The 20,652-nt window shown below is 39.4% G+C and overlaps 1 protein-coding gene across 2 annotated transcripts; it reads left to right on the forward strand.

The window, feature by feature from the left end:
- The first annotated feature begins 9,494 nt into the window (after positions 1 to 9,494).
- LOC146467316 (uncharacterized) lies at positions 9,495 to 16,921 on the forward strand. 2 transcript variants are annotated; one of them, XM_085126091.1, is made up of 5 exons: positions 9,495 to 9,911; positions 10,267 to 10,334; positions 10,666 to 10,749; positions 13,677 to 13,760; positions 16,080 to 16,921. In XM_085126091.1, exons 3-5 carry the CDS (start codon positions 10,674 to 10,676, stop codon positions 16,556 to 16,558), a joined length of 639 nt encoding a protein of 212 aa, XP_084982217.1. In that variant the 5' UTR covers positions 9,495 to 9,911; positions 10,267 to 10,334; positions 10,666 to 10,673; the 3' UTR covers positions 16,559 to 16,921. The 2 variants fall into 2 exon arrangements, with proteins under 2 accessions (XP_084982217.1, XP_084982218.1); XM_085126092.1 differs by having other exon boundaries at positions 9,890 to 9,911; positions 10,663 to 10,749.
- The last annotated feature ends 3,731 nt before the right edge of the window (positions 16,922 to 20,652 follow it).

Below are 20,652 nucleotides of genomic sequence, written 5' to 3' on the forward strand. Positions count from 1 at the left end.
AGAAAGAACCAATCAGAACGCACAGATTTACCTCGACTACCTTGCCATATAATAATACAGTTTAATAGTTCGAATTACTCATCACTTTTATCATTTAAAGTGTGTGTGCGTGCTTCTCTATCCAATTCCTATTGGCTTCATCCTGGTACATTTCGCAACATACGCACAGCTGTGCGTCCATAAGACAACGTGTGCAAATCGGAGAAATTCGTCTTTCCATCGCTTAGTATTTTCCAAAGTTTCCCCAGAAATAGAGGAAAATGGTGAACAACTAACGGAGTTTTCTCTTGGAACTGAGGCTCTTCCTCCTCCTGTACTGTGCACTAAGTAACCCAATTATTTTATTGCATAGGGACAACAAAGTAGTGCGCGTAAAACTGGTTTTACTTACGATTGATTACCATATTCTCTCAATGCGCTCTATAGAAGAACAACGGTTTGTAGGTTTAGTAGCTCATTTTTTAATCAAAACGTGCCTTAAGCACGTTAAAGAATTGTTTAGACTCTAACTGTTTGGGAATACAAACCCAAACTACCAAAAAAACCGCTCCCCAAGCCAATCTCTGAGTAAATAAAAAGCATGTGACATGACGTCACGTGATACGCGAAACAAACCAGAGATGAAACTACCGGAAATAATACGGTAGCCACACCGGCCCCTAAATGGGAATGTATACAACAGTCATATTTACATGCAAAGAACAGGGTACCAACTACAACTAGTAAATAAAAGGTTTCATATCTCAGACAACTATTCTGTTCGCAAAGTCCTAAAGCCAATTTGTTCTGGCACAGATGGACACGAGAATAGATTCTAAACTTGTTAGAGAGGAAAAAGTGAATCACGGGAAGAAGAAACTTGGAGGTCGGTGATTTAGTCTTGTTGGCAGACGAGTCCTTCCCTAGAGGCAAATGGCAAATTGACTTGCTAAACTGATTGCCTTCTTTGTTGTACTCGTCGACTTCATCGCGTCTTCTACATACATGTTGCGGTTCACTGTCTCTATCACTTCTTCGTCAAACTCTTCCTGATGGAACTGCGCTGTCCTCCTTAGACAGAAATTAGCAACACTTGGCGAAGATGTAGCATCAAGCAAATGTTTAACCATTCGATACTCCTTCATTTGCTGCGTCAGTCCCCATTTCGCACCATAAAAATCTTAAACTGTCACAGTCCTTTGGGTCCACCAGGACCTGATGAAACATTGCTTCAATATCATCAACCATTCCAACAGTTTCTTGTCTGAAACGACTTAAGAGCCACTGTCTGTAAATATCGAGAATCCGGCGTCAGTCGTGAAATTTTCAATTTCTTTATATTTTTCCCAAAAAACCTCTATAGTGAGTTATTTTCGAAAATACTATTCAAAGGACCTGAAGCGCTTTAGTTTTTTCAAAATCTAAGAAAGTTCGAAAAACGCCATTTTGGCCTTCCGGCGGCGTCGAAACTACAATAAAATTATGCATTTTCTTTTCGCTCGTTCAGATCAACGCAATAACATCTATCGATGTACTTTGGTTCACTCATAACAGAACTCTTGATCTCCCTGAATCACTAAATTATTTTGAGAAAGCTGTTGAAAACTGCTTGTTTTTGGCTGTTACAATTACCCTTATTATAGCGCTTTAGCGGATAAGGTAATTTTAGCTAACTTTAACAGCAACAAAAGCCCACTGGTACATGTAATTTGAAGTTGAAACTAGCATGGCCTTAAAGCCCATTCTTTATAGTTTGTTGTGTAAAAATTGCTAAGGCGGCCCGACAAAAGTGTCCTGTCGAGAGACGGAAACGTGAAGTGTACTTTCTGGAATTTCAACCCTTCACGAAGCGAACAAGAAGCATCCCGATTCCGAACAGAACCGCACATTGTAAAATCTACCGATGGAAACCTGTTTCGAAATCCTGGATGCATCAAAACAGTCTTGTACTCAAAGCTACAATCCTTTTTGATTGAAAATATTATTATGTTAACACTTGTGGAAAACAGGAGACGTTTAGTTCAAGCCGTGAAATATGTAATTTAACGCCACGCCGAGCAGATATCTACTGTACCACGCACGTGTACATGACGCAAGATTGCTCAGTTTCGTTCCGCTATTATTTTACCGTTAAAACTAAAAAGAAGATCCTCAATATCATGCATGTTGTCGTCTTCCTTCGTTCATTCTTATCTCAAGATTTTTAAGCTGTGAAGGGAACACGCTACACGCCAAAAAAAAAAAACCAAAACAAAACAAAACAAACAAACAGGGCGATCAAATTCCAAGACAAATGCAAATACGGTAGCTACAAATCCAGGCCCGATAAATTTAGTATTCAGTTGACTAACGCACATTTATTTTATATTCCAGTGATAAGGCATAATGTACATCATATGATTTCGTAAACAAAGTAAAACAAACTTTGAGCAATGTCAAAGTACCGTGGGAAAGCAACTGTTAACAAGCTTTTTAAATTAATTTGTAGTTGGAAACAAAACAATGTCAACCTCACCGGTCTTTTGGCAATCCTTGAGAAAATTAGTGAATCCCTTGCTTCTATTGCTATGTATGACAAACTTGCTCCTATATGTAAAGTTAGGAAAACCGGTAGACTTGTTTCCACCAAAGGCTGTAAGTTTACACTGGAGTATTGCAATTACCTTCCGTCAAGTACCAAAGTTACTTTTATAGTTGACCAATCACGCCATATGGTCCAGATTTCTCCCTCAACAAAACGTTCCAGAACGTCGTTTGTGGCCGGATTTTGAAGTAGTTTTGTTGGGCTGTCCCAATAACTCCCAATAACTTTTGTCCTCTGGGAAGCTTGCAAACGGGCACTGTTGTGGCCTTGTCGGGAACGGTGTGTAAATATTCGACTTGGTGCCTTTGCGGCTCCAGCAACTGTGGAATGCGTGACAGTCTATCGCGCGGTGTAAAAAGGACTTCCAAGGGTATCTCGCGGACAGTTAACGACGATTGTGGAGAGGACAGTGAATCAAAATTGCTGCTTTCCCAAGCAGGTAAGATGTCAAATAATTGCAAGGTTCAGATTACACATTGTCACGGTTTTTAGGGCTCAGATCAGTGGAGGCGCCCGTTGGGAGTTGGGGGGAGTGGGGGTATGGGTGGGCATTGGAACAAGAAGGTGGAAAAACTCGCGCACATTGAGTCAAAGGAAAAATTTCAACAAGGCTCCTGCTTCTTTGGTTCCTGTGTTTAAATGGAAATGGTCCTTTCAGGACCTAAAAAAAAAACTTATTCCCAAAACTAAAGTTGAAAAACAAATTCAGCTGCTCAGAAGCATCAGCATCAGGCCCGGCCCTTACCCTCCGCGAAAAACAAACAAACAAACAAACAAACAAAAAATGGTAAGAAGAGAAAACGGTTGGTCCCTTGGAAGATTACAACTCCCTCTCTTGCTCTGAGTGTGTAGTCCTTTGTAGACAACTGTTTCGGGCTCATCAGCATGGCATAGCCATCGGGCATCCATCGAACGAGCCGAAACGTCAGGCTTGGCTGGACATGAAAAAAGATGAAAAAGGAGCACAGCTCGTCGTCATTATCATGTAGGTAGTTATACCGGAAATTTGGTTTGAATATGGCCCGGGTTCGATTCTAGTGCTCAGTTTCATAAGAGGGCTTAGTTAATGGTTGGTTCTCGTCCTTGCTTGGAGAGATTTCTCTCCGATTACTCCAATTTTCCCCTCTCCTCAAAAATCAAATTGAATTCCAATCTACTAATAATTATAGGGAAGCACTTTATCATGCGCCTCTGGCTCGGGAGATTGCGCAAGTAATCCCTATGATTTTGACATTAAATAAATTACTTCACTTTAAATTTAAAGTTACAAACTAAAAAAAAGGAGTGTATCGTGCTCGCTCATATTTAAATCATCACCATCATCATCATCATCATCATCATCATCATCATCATCATCATCATCATCATCATTATCATCATCATCATCATCATCATCATCATCATCATCATCATTTTCATTTCAGAGCAAGGGCTATAACTCTGAAAGCTATAATCAAGCTGGAATCCTGCTAGCTAGAAGTTCTAATCATCCAAGGGACCGACCGCTCTCTCCTCTTACCTTTTTCTTTTCGGGCGCGTGCACGGACGATTTTTTATCCAATTGGATTTTTTAAACTTTTCTCTTAGAAATAATTTTATTTTAATTTGTAGGTCCTAAAAGAATCATTTGCATTTAAACACAGGAGCCAAACAAAACAAGGCCTTAGCAGCAGCCTTGTTGAAAAATTTCCTGTGATTTTTTTTTTCCACTTTCCAGTTCAATTGCCCACCCCCTACACCCTCCCAACGCGCAACGCGCAACGCGCAACGCGCAACGCGCAACGCGCGCGGCTCCACTGATTTGAGCGCTAAAAACCGTGACAATGTGTACTGTGAAGTTTATAATCATTTGACAACTTACCTGCTTGGGAAAGCAGCAATTTTGATTCACTGTCCACTCCACAATCGTCGCTAACTGTCCTTTCTTGGCAAAATGCGAGATGCCCTTGGACGCCCGATAGACTGTCACGCATTCCACAGTTGCTGGAGCCGCAAAGGCACCAAGTCGAATATTTACACACCGTTCCCGACAAGGCCATAACAGTGCCCGTTTGCAAGCTTCCCAGAGGACAAAAGTTATTGGGACAGGCCAACAAAACTACTTCAAAATCTGGCCACAAACGACGTTCTGGAACGTTTTGTAGAGGAAGAAATCTGGACCATATGGCGTGATTGGTCAACTATAAAAGTAACTTTTGTACTTGACGGAAGGTAATTGCAATACTCCAGTGTAAATTCACAGCCTTTGGAGGAAGCAAGTCTACCGGTTTTCTAACTTTACATATAGGAGCAAGTTTGTCATACATAGCAATAGAAGCAAGGGATTCACTAATTTTCTCAAGGATTGCCAAAAGACCGGTGAGGTTGACATTGTTTTGTTTCCAACTACAAATTAATTTAAAAAGCTTGTTAACAGTTGCTTTCCCACGGTACTTTGTCATTGCTGAAAGTTTGTTTTTACTTTGTTTACGAAATCATTTGATGTATATTATGCCTTATCACTGGAATATAAAATAAATGTGCGTTAATCAACTGAATACTAAATTTATCGGGCCTGGATTTGTAGCTACCGTATTTGCATTTGTCTTGGAATTTGATCGCCCTGTTTGTTTGTTTTGTTTTGTTTTGGTTTTTTTTTTTTGGCGTGTAGCGTGTTCCCTTCAGAGCTTAAAAATCTCGAGATAAGAATGAACGAAGGAAGACGACAATATGCGTGATATTGAGGATCTTCTCTTTATTTTTTAACGGTAAAATAATAGCGGAAGGAAATAGCAATCTTGCGTCATGTACACGTGCGTGGTACTGTAGATATCTGCTCGGCGTGGCGTTAAATTACATATTTCACGGCTTGAACTACACGTCTCCTGTTTTCCACAAGTGTTAAAATAATAATATTTTCAATCCAAAGGGATTGTAGCTTTGAGTACAAGACTGTTTTGATGCATCCAGGATTTCGAAACAGGTTTCCATCGGTAGATTTTACAATGTGCGGTTCTGTTCGGAATCGGGATGCTTCTTGTTCGCTTTGTGAAAGGTCGAAATTCCAGAAAGTACACTTCACGTTTCCGTCTCTCGACAGGACACTTTTGTCGGGCCGCCTTAGCAATTTTTACACAACAAACTATAAAGAATGGGCTTTAAGGCCATGCTAGTTTCAACTTCAAATTACATGTACCAGTGGGCTTTTGTTGCTGTTAAAGTTAGCTAAAATTACCTTATCCGCTAAAGCGCTGTAATAAGGGTAATTGTAACAGCCAAAAACAAGCAGTTTTCAACAGCTTTCTCAAAATAATTTAGTGATTCATGGAGATCAAGAGTTCTGTTATGAGTGAACCAAAGTACATCGATAGATGTTATTGCGTTGATCTGAACGAGCGAAAAGAAAATGCATAATTTTATTGTAGTTTCGACGCCGCCGGAAGGCCAAAATGGCGTTTTTCGAACTTTCTTAGATTTTGAAAAAACTAAAGCGCTTCAGGTCCTTTGAATAGTATTTTCGAAAATAACTCACTATAGAGGTTATTTGGGCAAAATATGAAGAAATTGAAAATTTCACGACTGACGCCGGATTCTCGATATTTACAGACAGTGGCTCTTAAGACTCCTACTAATTGATTTGTTTGATCCAGGCCCTGTAACAACTGCTGATTTAAAGATGTCTGTCCAAACTTTGCTACAATCATAAACCACCCTGACTTTGTCGGGATTCAATGGGTGTGTCACTTGATGGTGAGGGAAGAACCACACTGGTTTGTCCCTTGTATTCAACTCTTCTTCAGAAACCACTTCTGCGTGTTCGTTTTCAATGTAGTCGTTGATACTTCTCGATACTTCTCCAACAAATCTCCATCCTTTATAAGACGCCTCTTTAGAAGAAGGGTTCTTCGTTCTGCCATCATCTTGTCGTTGGGCAAATACGGTGGGTCATGCCGCCAGGGCAAGGCAACTTGAAAGTGTCCATTGACTTGTTGAAGGGACCCTTCTATAATCTCTAGGGCTCTTTTGTCTTCAACTCATGCACAAAATTTAGTTTCTACTTCTGTGTTTTCAAAGACTGTTTTCCATAGTCTCTCTAACTGCTGGCGCAATTCTTCATCACGAATTTCGCATTCAACTTTGCTGAACAATAACGAATTTGCGTCCTTCTGTCTAGTTAACTCATCGGTGAATTGCTCATTAGGGACTCGGTCACTGCCATTTTCATCTGATCGCTTTTTTAATCTTCTACCTTTAATCGGGCTAGCACACACCTGTTCATCTTGCAAGTCAGGAACATTGTCAAAAGCAATAGGACTCTCTTGCTGAACACTTTGGATCATCCTTCTGACCACCAACAGGACCTATTACAGTCCATCCTAAACTATATCTGACTGCTACTGGTTCATCTTCTCCTCTTGCCTTGTACTCAAGAGGTAAGAACAAATTTGGTTTCTCCTTGTGACCAGTCACCAACATAACTTCTCCAACTTCTAATTCTTGTAATTCAATATCGCACAAGTGAGACCATCTGTTTAAGTCTCCTTTCTAGGCAAGAAGGTCACTTGAGATTGGCATTTGTTTCACTGTTCTAACATTTGGCAGCTCCACGGACACAGTTTCATCCATTGATGTCACAACAATGTTTAGCAATTGACTATCCATCCTTGTGGACCCTGTCATCCCTGATAATGTAAAGTTAAGCCTTGGACCACTTACTCCAAGTTTCTTCTGCTAGGGTTCATGACAAAGAGTTACTTCTGATCCGCGGTCTAACGAAGCATATGTCTCGACTGGTGGTAGATCACTTCCTTTAACTTGAACTTTGAGGGGAACAACACGTAAGCAAACTCGCTCGCCGGCCCCAGTTGCAGAAGTTACAGTACCTCCATCTTGATTCCTTGTCTCAGAATTTGAACCATCGGTTGTGTTCAAACTTGGGCCTTCTCGATTAAGCTGATTCTGGCTGGCACCACCACCATCAGGTTCGGAGGGTGGAGGGTGTAACAGTGCGTTGTGCTCCTTATTGCATCCTTCTTTCTGGCATTTGAAATTTGTGCTAGGGCATGTTCTCGCATAGTGGCCACCATTGAGACACAATACAAAGGCTGTGTTCCTGAACAACCTTCAACTTGTCCTGATAGGGTAAACCTTTAAATGTTCCACACCTCCAAACACCATGCTGATTGGAACAAACAGAACAGCATTGCTTCTTACCATTCGCTCCTGTCGAGCCTTTGAGTTGAGAGCTTCGATCATTGCGTGCACCTGCGGCCATTGTTGCAAACTTGTATGGAGGACGAGTTCGACCATCTCTGCCCTTGCTTTTTTCTTTGTCCTCTGATGGACCACAATTAAGGTCTTCTCCAAACTCATTGTTCACCAGTGTTGCTCTTTGTTTCAAGAACTGAAGAAAGTCCACAAATCTGGGCCTCTGGCCAGACTCGATAATCCTACCCGCACACGCAGTCCACTTAACCCTCATAAACAATAAAAGCTTCCTGTTTAGTTCTCGCAAAGTGTTTGTATGCTTTAAATCACTCACATACTCAGGTCCCATGCCCGTAAGGGGTCTTTCAGCAACATCCAAATGCCTGGCAAATTCCAGTAGGCTTTGTCCATCTGCTTGCTTTAGAGGAGGTAGGTTCTCTAGTTTCTTGATATGTGCTTTCGCTATGATGTGAGGTTTGCCAAAGTTCTCACGCAAAGTGTTCTTTGCAACATAATACCCTTCTTCAACAAGTAAGTTCAGACAGCTTTCAATTGCCTCCCGCGCCTTGTCATAACAATGCTAAATCAGGAGCTTTTAGCCCCCTAGAGTTGTCATGAATGTCTTTTTCTAGACAAGTTTCAAAATTATGCATAAACGAAACATACTTTACTTTATCGCATGTACTCAACTTAAGGTGCGGAAACAACTTGACGTAGGGCTTGTGCAATTTCTTCTCCACTTCCTTTCCTTGGTGCAATGTTACTTTATGATAAATATTTACTTGGTTGAGACAACGGCAGTTGCACAGACCTTTGATTAAAAAATCTATCTTAACGTGTCGTCGTAACGTGCTCTTGCATAAGACGTTGAATTTGGCGTGTCGACTGAAACTGGACTGGGCCTTATTTACCATTAACCTGGTGCGTTAAGGGTAGCTGAACTTGCTGGTCTGGTGCCGCAGTGCATTTTTTTTTACTATAAAACAGTAGTTTGCTCATACATCTCCGTAGACGTTTACTTCGACGTCTATCAAAGGGAAGGCTGATATTTTAATATTAGAGTCTTATAGTTTAAATTATTCATCACTTTTATTCTTTCAAGTGTACTTGGCGATTATCATTTTCCCTTTTTTTAACATAGAGTACGTGCATCTCTATTTAATTCCTATTGGCTTCATCTTGGTACATTTCTTAACATACGCACAGCTGACGTGTGCAAATCAGACAAACTCGGGTTTCCATCACTTAATGATTTACAACTAACCGAAATTGGGCTCCTCCAACTGTACCGTGCATTTAGTAAATTATAAACCACTTATTTTATAGCATAGGGACAACAAAGTAGTTCGCGTAAAACTGGTTTTACTTACGATTGGTTACAAAATTATCTCAATGCGCTCTGTAGAAAAAAAAAATAAAGGTTATTATTGGCTGGTTACAAACAAGCCACAATGGTGTGGTTTGAGCAAGAACGTTTCATATCAAATTGTCAATGAGAGTTTGCTTCTTTAAATTCGTTCAAAGTCAATGAAATGTAGACTTCTTTTCATGCACGTGTTTCTTTTTTAAAGATGCCATCTTGTGGACGCATGACCGTGCGTATGTGAAGAAATAGGAATAGGAATGAGATAGGAAGTAAAGCACCCTGCTAAAATTGCCTTTGGCAACATGTTTGTTTCAAACGAACACACAAGGCCCGGGATGGCGATATGTGGCCAAATTGCCCAAGTATCAAATTTTACATATGCTCAACGCATGTTTGAAACCTGTAAACATTTGACACCGATTAGATTTATTTACAAATGTGGGCTGCGTACTAATCAAACATTCTTTGTGTAGGACGCAGAATTAGTACTTAAATCAACATACCAACCTTGACAAGAGAGTTGCTTTAGAAACTCAATAACATTGCGAGGGGACTGTATGGGAATAACAAAGACCTCTCTTTGTGGGGGAATTTTTAGTGATATTTCTGGGCTTGTCAATCTTCTAAAAGCTGTCACTTAGGGTTTGCCTTGCTGATGGCCAATGGCCCATTCGTAACGTCAGCATCAGCCAATGGCAAAGCTACATTCACCACACCCATTTCATAAGAAATCCCCCGGCCTCTTCAAGGGAAGGAGATTTTCTTTAGGAACTTGCAACGGCAGCCTTCGTCCAGGTAGGTTGAGAATAAGATATGAATTGCGCAAATGGCACTTATCGCCATTTAAATCCTAGCAGAATGCAGGATGTTTGTCAAATGAAACTAGTTTAATGGTCTAGCTGCCACTAGTCTTCTTTGGCTTAGAGGTACACATCCAAACTATAGTAATCGGAAGGTCGGTTTTCGACTTCTGTTGAAAGAACTTGGACTGTGTCAGTGACTAAAAGCAAATGAAACTTAACACGTATATGGCTAAGGAACTAAAGTACTAAAAAAAAACTAAAGGACAACTATGTAGGACAACTGTGAAGTCCAGATATGAATTAGACCAACGGTTGAAGATAATTGGCTGCGTATTCATCTTTGGTAGATTTTGAAGATTCATACCAGACGAATCAAGTTCGCGATCATCGTTACCCTTTGACTACGATATCCAAGGTACGTATGATAAATTTGGACCAAAATTAAAACTTTCGGCGCAAGAAGTTCTTCTATCAGGAACTGCGATAGTAAGGCAGTATGTCTATATCATATATCGCGAGCAATTGCTTGATGGAGACTTTTAACAAAATGGCAACCACAACTTTGCTTGATTTCTTTATTTCCCGAAACGTTTAATTTCGGGCGATAATCGTGGTTCATTTGCCGTGTGGAGGAAAATAAAATACGTTAATGATGAAAACGAGGGTAGGATAAAACACAGTAAGGTAGTCGTGAAAATTAAAAAAACTAAACATTTGCGTTTTTTTGTGTCTGCTTTTGCTAGTAGTATCGAAGATGGCTATCAAAGAGACAGTGTTCATTCTTTGCCTTATTTTGTTGCCGCTGATGATTGAGGCAGAAGACAAAACTGGTAATGAATATTAATTAATATTAATAATAAATTATTTACATTGCGCAATTATCAATGTAAAAATGTTAATTTCGGATAACAATGATCAAAAGCTAAAAACAAAGATTAAAATTGGCTAGCTATAGAAAAATGTAGAAATAAAATGTCTATAAAAATAAAACGTAGATCTATAAAGCTTTCGCAAATAAAAAGATCTTGATTGCCTTCTGAAAAATATTTAGAAATATTTACAATGCTCTTTATTGCCATGTGGGTTTCAGTTTCCCTTATTTATATTTTCGCGTATTGTCAAGAGATCGCAAAAATAAAGCTCAGGAAAATTAGTCCACAGAAACGGAAATTTTATGCAAGGTGTTACTGATCAGTATTATATTATTAGTAGTTTAATTAGTGTATTGTATTAGCGTTTGTTTAGTATTAGAATAGCTACCGGCTATTGCTTTAAAACCCATCTTGTCTAAATAAAAGTTACGGTATGGTATGGTAGTTTTCACATGCTATAGCACCGTTTATTGAAAACATATAGAACAATATATATAGATCAATATAAATTTCTCAATAATTATTCAACTGAGATAGGGATAACTACTCCAACCGAAAAAAAAAAAATTACAGAAGCGATGAAAAAGAAAAAACTTTATTAACTTTCTGTTGGTGAATTTATCTTAAAGTATCCGATGTATTTTATTCTGTAAATCACACGATACCTCTTTTTAAAACAAATTTTATTTGCTTTACGTGGAACACAATGCCATGACACAGATATGTATTGTGGTAAGGTACACTAAGCAGTTTGAATAAGTGTTTTTGTTTTAGACTGTAAAACCGAATTTCGTCCGACTCGCTATCGCAATTTTTGCTCTTTTCTTGGTTTCATCGAATACTGCCAAAATTAATTGCGCCCACGAAAAGTACCCGAGAAAATAATTGGAAGTAGGTTGCGGATCAGAATTGTAAACATGGCACAATGAAAATTATATGAAACATATGCAAACATATATTTGAACTGCAGGTGACTGAATAAATAGAAGAAACACCCTAGCAGAGTCTTAACCCAACTTAGGCAAATACGAACAGGAAGCCTGAAAACATTCAGACTCGTGATTCTATTCCTCTGCGATGCCGGTGCAGTACTCTATCAGCACTAACTCGGATCTGGTCATATTGGGAACTTGTACTATACACTTGGAGGATGAATAAATGGATGTGAACTTAGGAAAAATATTTTTGAATTGACTGGCCGACAAATTAAATTGAAGGAAGACCCTCGCAGAGTATTTACTTAACTTGAAGAAGTAATGTCACATATTTAAATTACGTGTAACTTTGAATAGCAAAAAACCATTTTTTTTGCGATGGAAACATCAAATTAATGGTTTAGTTTTACAATTGTGCTACCAGTGCACAGAAATTAGTATTGATTATTTGTGGCTACGGATGGCTTAGATGGGAATGGATTGCAACTTAAAAGACATTGGCCAATTTTTTTAAGTTTGTCCTGTGCATCTAAGAGAAATAAAAAACACTTAATTATTATGGTTTGTTCTTCCTCGGAGAAGTCACTTCTAGAAATTTCTTCCTTGTGCTCGAAGAGAAATTTTATGTCAGAGAAAAGGTTCTTTGTCAATCATTTGAGCAGTTTTCTATTCTATTCCTCTGCGATACCGGTGAAGTGCTGTAGGAATTCAGTTGGAGTTGGTCACATACCCGTGGAGGATGAATTAATGAATATGAAAAGAAGGCAGACCCTCGCAGAGCATGTACACAACTTAAGAAGTTGCGAAATGAAAGAATGAACACTTGAATAAAAGCATATTGTCTAACAGCCTGCTCTGTTGTCCTGTGTTTGATTTTGACTTTTTCATTTAACCCCTGTTTTTCTCGAAGTCAATAGCTGCTGAACGAGAGCCAGTTTGAAAATCCACTCCAAAGAAAAAGCCGGGTGAGCGATCGTTTTCATGCCATCTTGTCATTCAATCACAGCGTTGAATAGATAATAGAAATGGTATTTTGTGTTTGTTATGACCACATAAAGTGAAAGAACATTGTCTAGGCTTCAGCCGCCATATATGACCAAAAAGTAAAAGTGATGAAAATATAGAAAACAAAAGACCACTTATAGTAAATTAACGACTGACAATGGATTTGATTTGCGAATTGCGAATTTAGTTTTTCAATGTTTTTCATGCACAACAATCTCGTTCCCAGGGTCCTCTCACTTTCTGGATATGACAAGGGAAAAAGAAACCTGTCAGCATGTCAGCTTTTTGCGGAAGCGATTCGTCGTCAAAAAATGTAGCAAAATTTCTTGTCTACATTAGCAAAAGAACTCCGAGCAGGAATTTGGTCGAATTAATTTGCACGGGCAACTTCCAAAGATGGAAGTCAGCCATGCACTCATCTCACGAGCTCGTCTCCATCGTGGCCTGGCATACTGGAATCACTCACCCATCGTTTCTTTGAAGTCTACAATGGGCAGCTTTTCGAATTGGAAATGTGCAAAAATTCAAACTGAGGGCGGCTTACGGCTGAAGTTATAGAACACCAAAGAATTAGAGGGTAGCGGGTATACGTGCAGTAAAAGAATTGGAAATCAAAACCACAGGACAACAGAAATGACCGTGAGATGGTACATTAATTAAAGTGTCGATAAAACTCAGCTTTTTTGCCCTGGTAGTTTCTGAGCCTGGTCATAGATTGCTATCTAACGATTTAGAAGTCGAGGGGTGTTGATGCGAAAAATTAATTTCAAACCCAAATCGCAATTCTTTTGACAAATATGTCCTTCCCAATGACGTTGTTTGAACTCATGAGTTAAATTTCCGTCCACACGAAGAATGAAATACATGAAGGCTAAGCATGTTTCCATAAGAAGCGAATCAGTTTCCAGGTATTTCTCACAGTTTTACTTCAACAATTGTTTGCAGTCTCCTCTGCCAAGGAATATGATGAGGGAACTATACCGAGCCTAGAAGAAGAAAGGGAGACATGCTTAAAGGATTGCGGGTGCGGTAAGTAAAGCAGATCTTGTTAACTACTGCAACTACTACTACTACTACTACTACTACTACCACTACCACTACCACTACCACTACCACTACCACTACCACTACCACTACCACTACCACTACCACTACCACTACCACTACCACTATCACTACCACTACCACCACCACCACCACCACCACCACTACCACTACCACTACCACTACCACTACCACTACCACTACCACTACCACTACCACTACATGGCGAGCCGCATGCCTTAGCAACCGATTTTGCCATCCAAATTTTTCCTCGATCACTACAGGACGCCTATTGTTTACGGGAGTGCTGTTGACAGTTTAAAACCATATTTTCGATGCAATACGAGCCCCAGTGCGTTGTAAAAAGTTTACAGCAATCAACATTCGCTCACTGGGTATAGAATGGTAAAATCCGAGACCCGCCGAGACGCCGAGACCTTCATTTAAACTCCGAGACCGAGACTTCACTGCTTTTTCTAAATCCGAGCCCGAGACGTCGCGATGCAAAAAGTGTTTTTTACTAACACTGCCAAAAAGCATAGTACAGCAATTTACGAGCAGAATTTATCTAAGGTTAAATGTTTCACAGAAGCTGCAGAAGCGATTGCGATGTTGAGCCGTTTTTGAAGATTATTGTTTGTTGTCAGTTTAGGACGGTTAATTCAGACTTAATTTTCGCTTGGTTTGCGAGACTCCGAGATTCAAATTTCAAAATGCGAGATTCTGAGAACCGTTTTATTTTTTACGAGCTCGAGATTACGAGACTCCAGTTTGAGACGCCGAGATTTCAAGACCCGCCGAAAATTTGCCGAGACCCATTATTTTTCAAGGACCATTCTATACCCCTCTCACTGCGTGCAGTCGAATATTTCCGGTCAATTAAGTTATCGTCGATGTGCAGCGAGTATTAAGCATGGCAAAGCAAGGGCGACACACCCGATTGCTCGTCCTTATCAGGCGACTCACCCGAGATAAGAACGGCCGAGTTCAAAATATCTCTGTGAAGAAATTTCTAATATTATTATCGGAGTAAGCACACGAAGCAAAGGCGACGCACCCGATTGCTTTTTGTTCTTAGGCGACACACCCGAGAGAACAACTGTGACCTAACTATGTCTTTTACCTTTACATAATAAAACCGTGAATATTTAGCCGGTATTTTTGGACACTTTTGTCGTACTCAGCGTGCTGAACATTGATTGCCAGTATCTATTTTGGTCTTACCGTCTGAAATACTAACACGGTACCGCAACAATATCATCATAATAGGCATTTTAAAACTACATTTTGTGTTGACTATGATTCTAAGAGTTCCTACACACGTAGAAAATGGAAGCTGGAAATCGACGCCGTCGCACTTTTCCCAAATCATGAAATCGCGAGTACTGATAAAATATATAACGTAAACATAAAAATCGCACTTACCTTTGCAGATGAATGGAGGATGACGATTGACTTTATTTATCATTCAATTATTGGAAAATGATGTAGAAAATTAGCTTGCCGAAAAACTAACTCTAAATTTGCATCGTAGAGACGATGGGCGAACAAATCATTGATGTTATGGTTCGTCGATTTAGGACCATTTAGCGCGCCAATTAGATTGGCGGGAAAACGAAAACCTTTGGTAAAAATTGTCATTTTTCCGTTTCCGACGGTCGATGTGTAGTCAGGCTTCTTGACAGATAGGAGGAGTTTTCGTTTCCAGTTAACTGTGCGTTTCCACAGAAGCCAAGCTTTCTAGTCACAAAGACTACATTGCTTTGCGGCAAGCTCGATCTAGACAATACACGCGACTGAAATAGATTCTTCACTATACTGTTGATAGATTGCTGCTTTCGAACAGGAATTCGATCATAGCAACCGTCACTCAACCTTATTAATTTTAACACCTCTACGCGGCTCCTCATGACTACCACTACCACTACCACTACCACTACCATTACCACTACCACTACCACTACCACTACTACTACTACTACTACTACTACTACTACCACTACCACTACCACTACCACTACCACTACCACTACCACTACCACTACCACTACCACTACCACTACCACTACCACTACCACTACCACCACCACCACCACCACTACCACTTCTACTACTGCTGCTGCTACTAGTACTACTATGGCCAGTTGGCCACTGCTGGAAATAACTCACGTATTTCTCTTCAATTTGATTTTTGCACCTTGGCAACGAATGTAAGCGAAAGTCGTTTCACCGCTTGTGTGAAAAAAGCATGTGGCGTGGAACTTGGTTTTGTAATAACAAAATTTTAATTCTTTACAATTTTAGATCCCTGGCAGAAACTCAACACATGTCCTATTTGCTTCGGTGCTCGAGATGATAGTTATGGCTCCTTCAACATCCCAAGGACTGGACGCGTCAAGGCCATGAAGCTAGTTCACAAATCGGGATCGATATACTGCAACAGAGGCGGTCGTGATTCGTACTGGGGCTGCGTGAATAATAATTATTACACGATTAACGACCTGATGACAATCATAACAGATACTAACAGAGACGCCCTCCTGCCTCCCGCTGAAGACTTGCAGTCATTCCCAACACACATTTGTGGCAGGAAACATTACTACACCCTTGAAGGGGCTGAACGGAATTCTCCTGAACTGGTGTTTCGCAACGCAGTGAACGTAACACAAGGCCAGGAGCTGCAGATATGGTATGGACAGGACTTTGTAGACTGTGGAGAAAGTGACAACTCTGGTGCTACCTGCGTTGATGTGTACGCATGGTACATACAAACGTCCGTTTAGCGTCCAAGCCAGAGTTAACACTGAGCCAAAGTGTTGTTCATGTTACTCAAACAAAAGCGTTTCTCTGTGTTTTATCTGTAGTTTAAGGGACATTCAAGTTACTGTTATGACTTTATTATTGTCAATCAAGCGTTAATGGCTCGCTTTCAGTTAATGGAAGTTAGTAATTATAAGGTCTTAAACTTAATGTAAGTTATTGTAAGGTCATAAACAATTACGGTATCGCCGATCTTAAGCAATCAACGAAGTCATTAACTGAAAGGAGCACAGAATGATGAAGAGCTTGTTTTTATGTTCTTAGTGGTTGCCTTCAGAAGTAATCAGATGTATCAGCTAAGGGTTTAATAAAGAAACGCTGTAGAATATCTGTGACGTAGTGTTGGATCGTTTTCGCTCATTGCCCATGCAATAAGCCAGTACCAATGTGAAGAAGGATCTGTCACTTCTGTTATGCCCTAAACCTACAATTCTTATCTTCTTTAATATGGGCTTTGAAATTTTGTCACATTTGAGTCGTTACCGCTAATAAAAAGAGTGGAGCTTAAAAACATTGGAATCGCCTTGAATGGGCTCAAAAAGGACAGAAGACACAAACAGCCAAGTAAAGTAGTTCAGATAGGAAATTTTTTTGTTCAAAAATCATTCATATTTTTGCCCTCAAATAGGAAACGTTTCTCTCGTATACAAAACGCTATGATTTCGCTATAACGAAGCGGTTAGGGTGACGCTCAAATCACCGTACGTGATTGTACCATTACAAAGATCAACAAAAAAGCTGGTAGGGTTTGGGATACCTGTGCTACTACTTCAGCTGGGTAGACCGAATGACTAAAACGATCACATATGACAACTTGGCCTTTTGATCGCTTTCTACGGTGATCTGGAACTGCTAATCAACCAATATGTACGTTTGGAGCCGAACCGGCCAGAAGGACGTTTCCTGTAGGCCTACACTGTGATAAGAATGCTTGTCCCTCTAGGTCGCTTCATGTTGGGTATTACAGTTTTTCTGTTGACTATTCTCCCATCCAGTCAGTCCAGGGGGGAAAAGTATGTTGCTGCAGATTTCATACATGCTGGGTATCTGTTTAAAGACCAGATTCCCATTCAAGCTACAAAGTATGCCTCAAAAATCTCTCATTACGACATGTTGAACGTGATATATAAATTAAGCGAATTGAAAATTAAAGGGAAAAAAGGTAATATTAGATTTGTATTTTCGTAGCTGTGAAAGGTTGCTGTTAATACTTGTTGTTAGCGAGTGGAAGAAATCCTAACTACCAAGTAAGAATTTCCTTTACTAAAAAATACCGTATCAGATGTAACTTAAAGGTGGATGAAAGAAATCCTGAGATGAGACAATTTGAATCTTGAAAAGCCTTGAAACAAACTATCTTTTTGTGGTAAAAGGCAGTTCTAGGCTTTCTCTTGTTTTTAAGTCCGTATAGGAAATTCTACTCTTCGATAGAAGAAGTTAAATTTATATTTAGTGATTATCCATTTGACGGTTTCCGTCTTCAACAGAAAACCGGGAAAAATTAGCAAAAATTGAGTCACCAGAAAGGGAAATCAGAATTTATTCAAATTAATAAATATATTAGAATTAAGAGCGACAATCTCTAATTTTCATGTTAAAAAAATAAATAAAAAAAAAAAAAAAACATTTCGCTGATACTTCGTCTGTCGTCTTATCTTGGCAAGTAGGTAGCAAATATCAATTACGAATTCGAACTTTTCGCACCCTAGGCTGTACTCGAAACCCAGTGGCGAGATCATGAATTTTGCAAGATTTGCAGCTGTTAGTTCTGGAAAATACAGATCAATATTTCCAAATCCCCTAATTCGCGAATTCCTTTCACGTTTATAAAACAACCAACTCAAACGCATTAAGAATATTTGTCAGACATTGAAATCGGGAAAAGCTCCTGATTGCGATGACATCCCCGTGCACGTGATTAAATTCCTTTGACCTCATCTCTGCACCCTTGATGAACATTACCATTTTTTCTCCTGTAGAAGATATTTACCTAGATAAATTAAAAGTGATCCTCATTTATAAAGCCGAAGATTCTGGCCTTTTCACAAATTAAAGGCCAATTTCTGTATTGCCAAACTTCTTGAAATATTTTTTGAAAAAGTTATGTATAACCATTTGTTGGAATTTGCGGAAAGAAAGGGAATGTTATACTGCTATCAGTTCGCGTGGCAGGCGTAATTGGGGTAGGGGAGGGGGAGCGAGGAAGGCGGGAAAAAATGAGGGGGGCATTGTTTCCCGCCTCCCTCGCTCCCCCTCCCCTTCCTCGATTACGCCGGTCACGAGAACTGTTAGCAGTATAAAATTCCCTGTTGAATCCAACTCTTAAAATTTAAATTACTTCTGCCATCGACCTCAATGAAATCCCTGCCGGTGTTTTTTAGATCTTTCAAAGCTTTTGATATACTTGACCATGAAATTTTGTTTGCTAAGTTGGAGTATTATATCTGTGCTCTAGCTCTGAAATGGTTTAAAAATTACCTCTCTTGCCACAAACAATTTGTTCAATTCAATCAAATTTCATTTCGAAGCAAACTATACAGTGTGGTGTGCGTCAGGCCCTTTATTCTTTATTCTATACATAAATGATCTTCCCAACATCTCTAAGTTTACAGTCTTTACTTTTTGCAGATGCCAACGGCAGTATTTTGTATCCCCATTCAGATCCGAAATGTTTGGAATGAGTGCTAAATAACTATTTGTGCAATTTTGATAATTCAGATGAGATTCAATAAGCTCTCGGTCAACATTGAAAAACTAATTTCATTATTTCTAAGCCCAGGGCTGAGTTGCTCGAAGCATGGTTAGCGCTAACCATTGGTTAAGAGGTATTAAAACCTATAGGTTGTTATGGTATTTAACCCGGGTTAGCGCTAACCATGCTTCGAGCAACTGGGCCCAGGCAGATAAAACTCACCGCAAATTTTTTAACATCTTAGATGCTCACATTGACGAGCACCTTACATGGAAGCGCCACATTAGTTATGATTGTCAAAAAATTTCTTGGTCCGTTTGAATAATAAAAAAAGATCTCGTTTCTATGTATCTTCTAAAACGAACTATGACCAACTCAGACTACCGAGCTCATTCCGCTCCTTTATTTTCTCGACAAGGTGTACAAACAGACAGACAGCCTTTAGTTATGCACGATAATAACTTAAAGTTTTGCAGCTTGTGAGTTCGTGCGTTAAAATTAAGAACTAAAACTAATCACAAATAAATCGAAGCCATTCAAAAAAGAAATACACATTACAACAACTGCGCTATAAGTCAGATGTGCATTAGATGTTTTTCAAGTAAACTCTTTTTACATCGCTAAATAAATGTTTTACTACAATAACCATTTATTTTCTCGATTTCTTTGTAACTAGTGACCCGAATTTGCTACCTTATTTCTGAAAACCATATTGTTTGAATACGGCAAAACTTCGGGTCTGGAGCTTTGTTATCGATTGTTTTATGGGTGCTCACGACGGTTTTACGAAATAAGACAAAAAGAACAAAAAATTGAACGAGACCTTGAAAACAACGCTGTTATCATTAATGTTACCGGCAAGGCGTGCTCTCTCTTCACCGTATAATGTCAACAAAACCATTCCTTATCGCTGTGAATCTGATACATAAGTTACAAGATATATCTAGCACCTTTGTTCTGGTAAGTGCGATTCTTTGTTGCTTTAATCCTTTTCGTAGTAATTATGGCTAAATTCATGTACATTATATTTTTGTAACAATTTAGATCACCGTTTGCTATGAAAGTTGTGTGGAGCCGATTTATTTGAATCTTGGTCCCTGAAATCTTTGAGGTTCAAGCACCTGTTCAGAGTAATATGAAAGAAAAATTTATTTTCATTTTCGCAATAATACTATGAAAACCATGTTCGATTAGTATATCGATTAGTATATTCGATCTCGCTTTTGATAACTTCAAGGATTCCTTTTTCAGTCTCTAAAATATCTCAGCAATCGAATGCAGCTGAGCGGTGGAAAATTTGAATTGAAAAAAAATTGCCCCTTACGCAAATAAATAGTATCGGGCCACCTTAAATGCTACTTTTGT

This window comes from Pavona decussata, unplaced genomic scaffold, assembly GCF_977016875.1.
Source record: "Pavona decussata unplaced genomic scaffold, jaPavDecu1.1 SCAFFOLD_137, whole genome shotgun sequence".
NCBI classification, from domain to species: Eukaryota; Metazoa; Cnidaria; class Anthozoa; order Scleractinia; family Agariciidae; genus Pavona; species Pavona decussata.

Coding starts and splice junctions, on each gene's coding strand:
- LOC146467316 (XM_085126091.1), top strand. CDS start 10,674: ATGGCTATCAAAGAGACAGTGTTCATTCTTTGCCTTATTTTGTTGCCG. Junction 10,750..13,676: donor TGAGGCAGAAGACAAAACTG/GTAATGAATATT, acceptor AATTGTTTGCAG/TCTCCTCTGCCAAGGAATAT. Junction 13,761..16,079: donor CTTAAAGGATTGCGGGTGCG/GTAAGTAAAGCA, acceptor TTACAATTTTAG/ATCCCTGGCAGAAACTCAAC.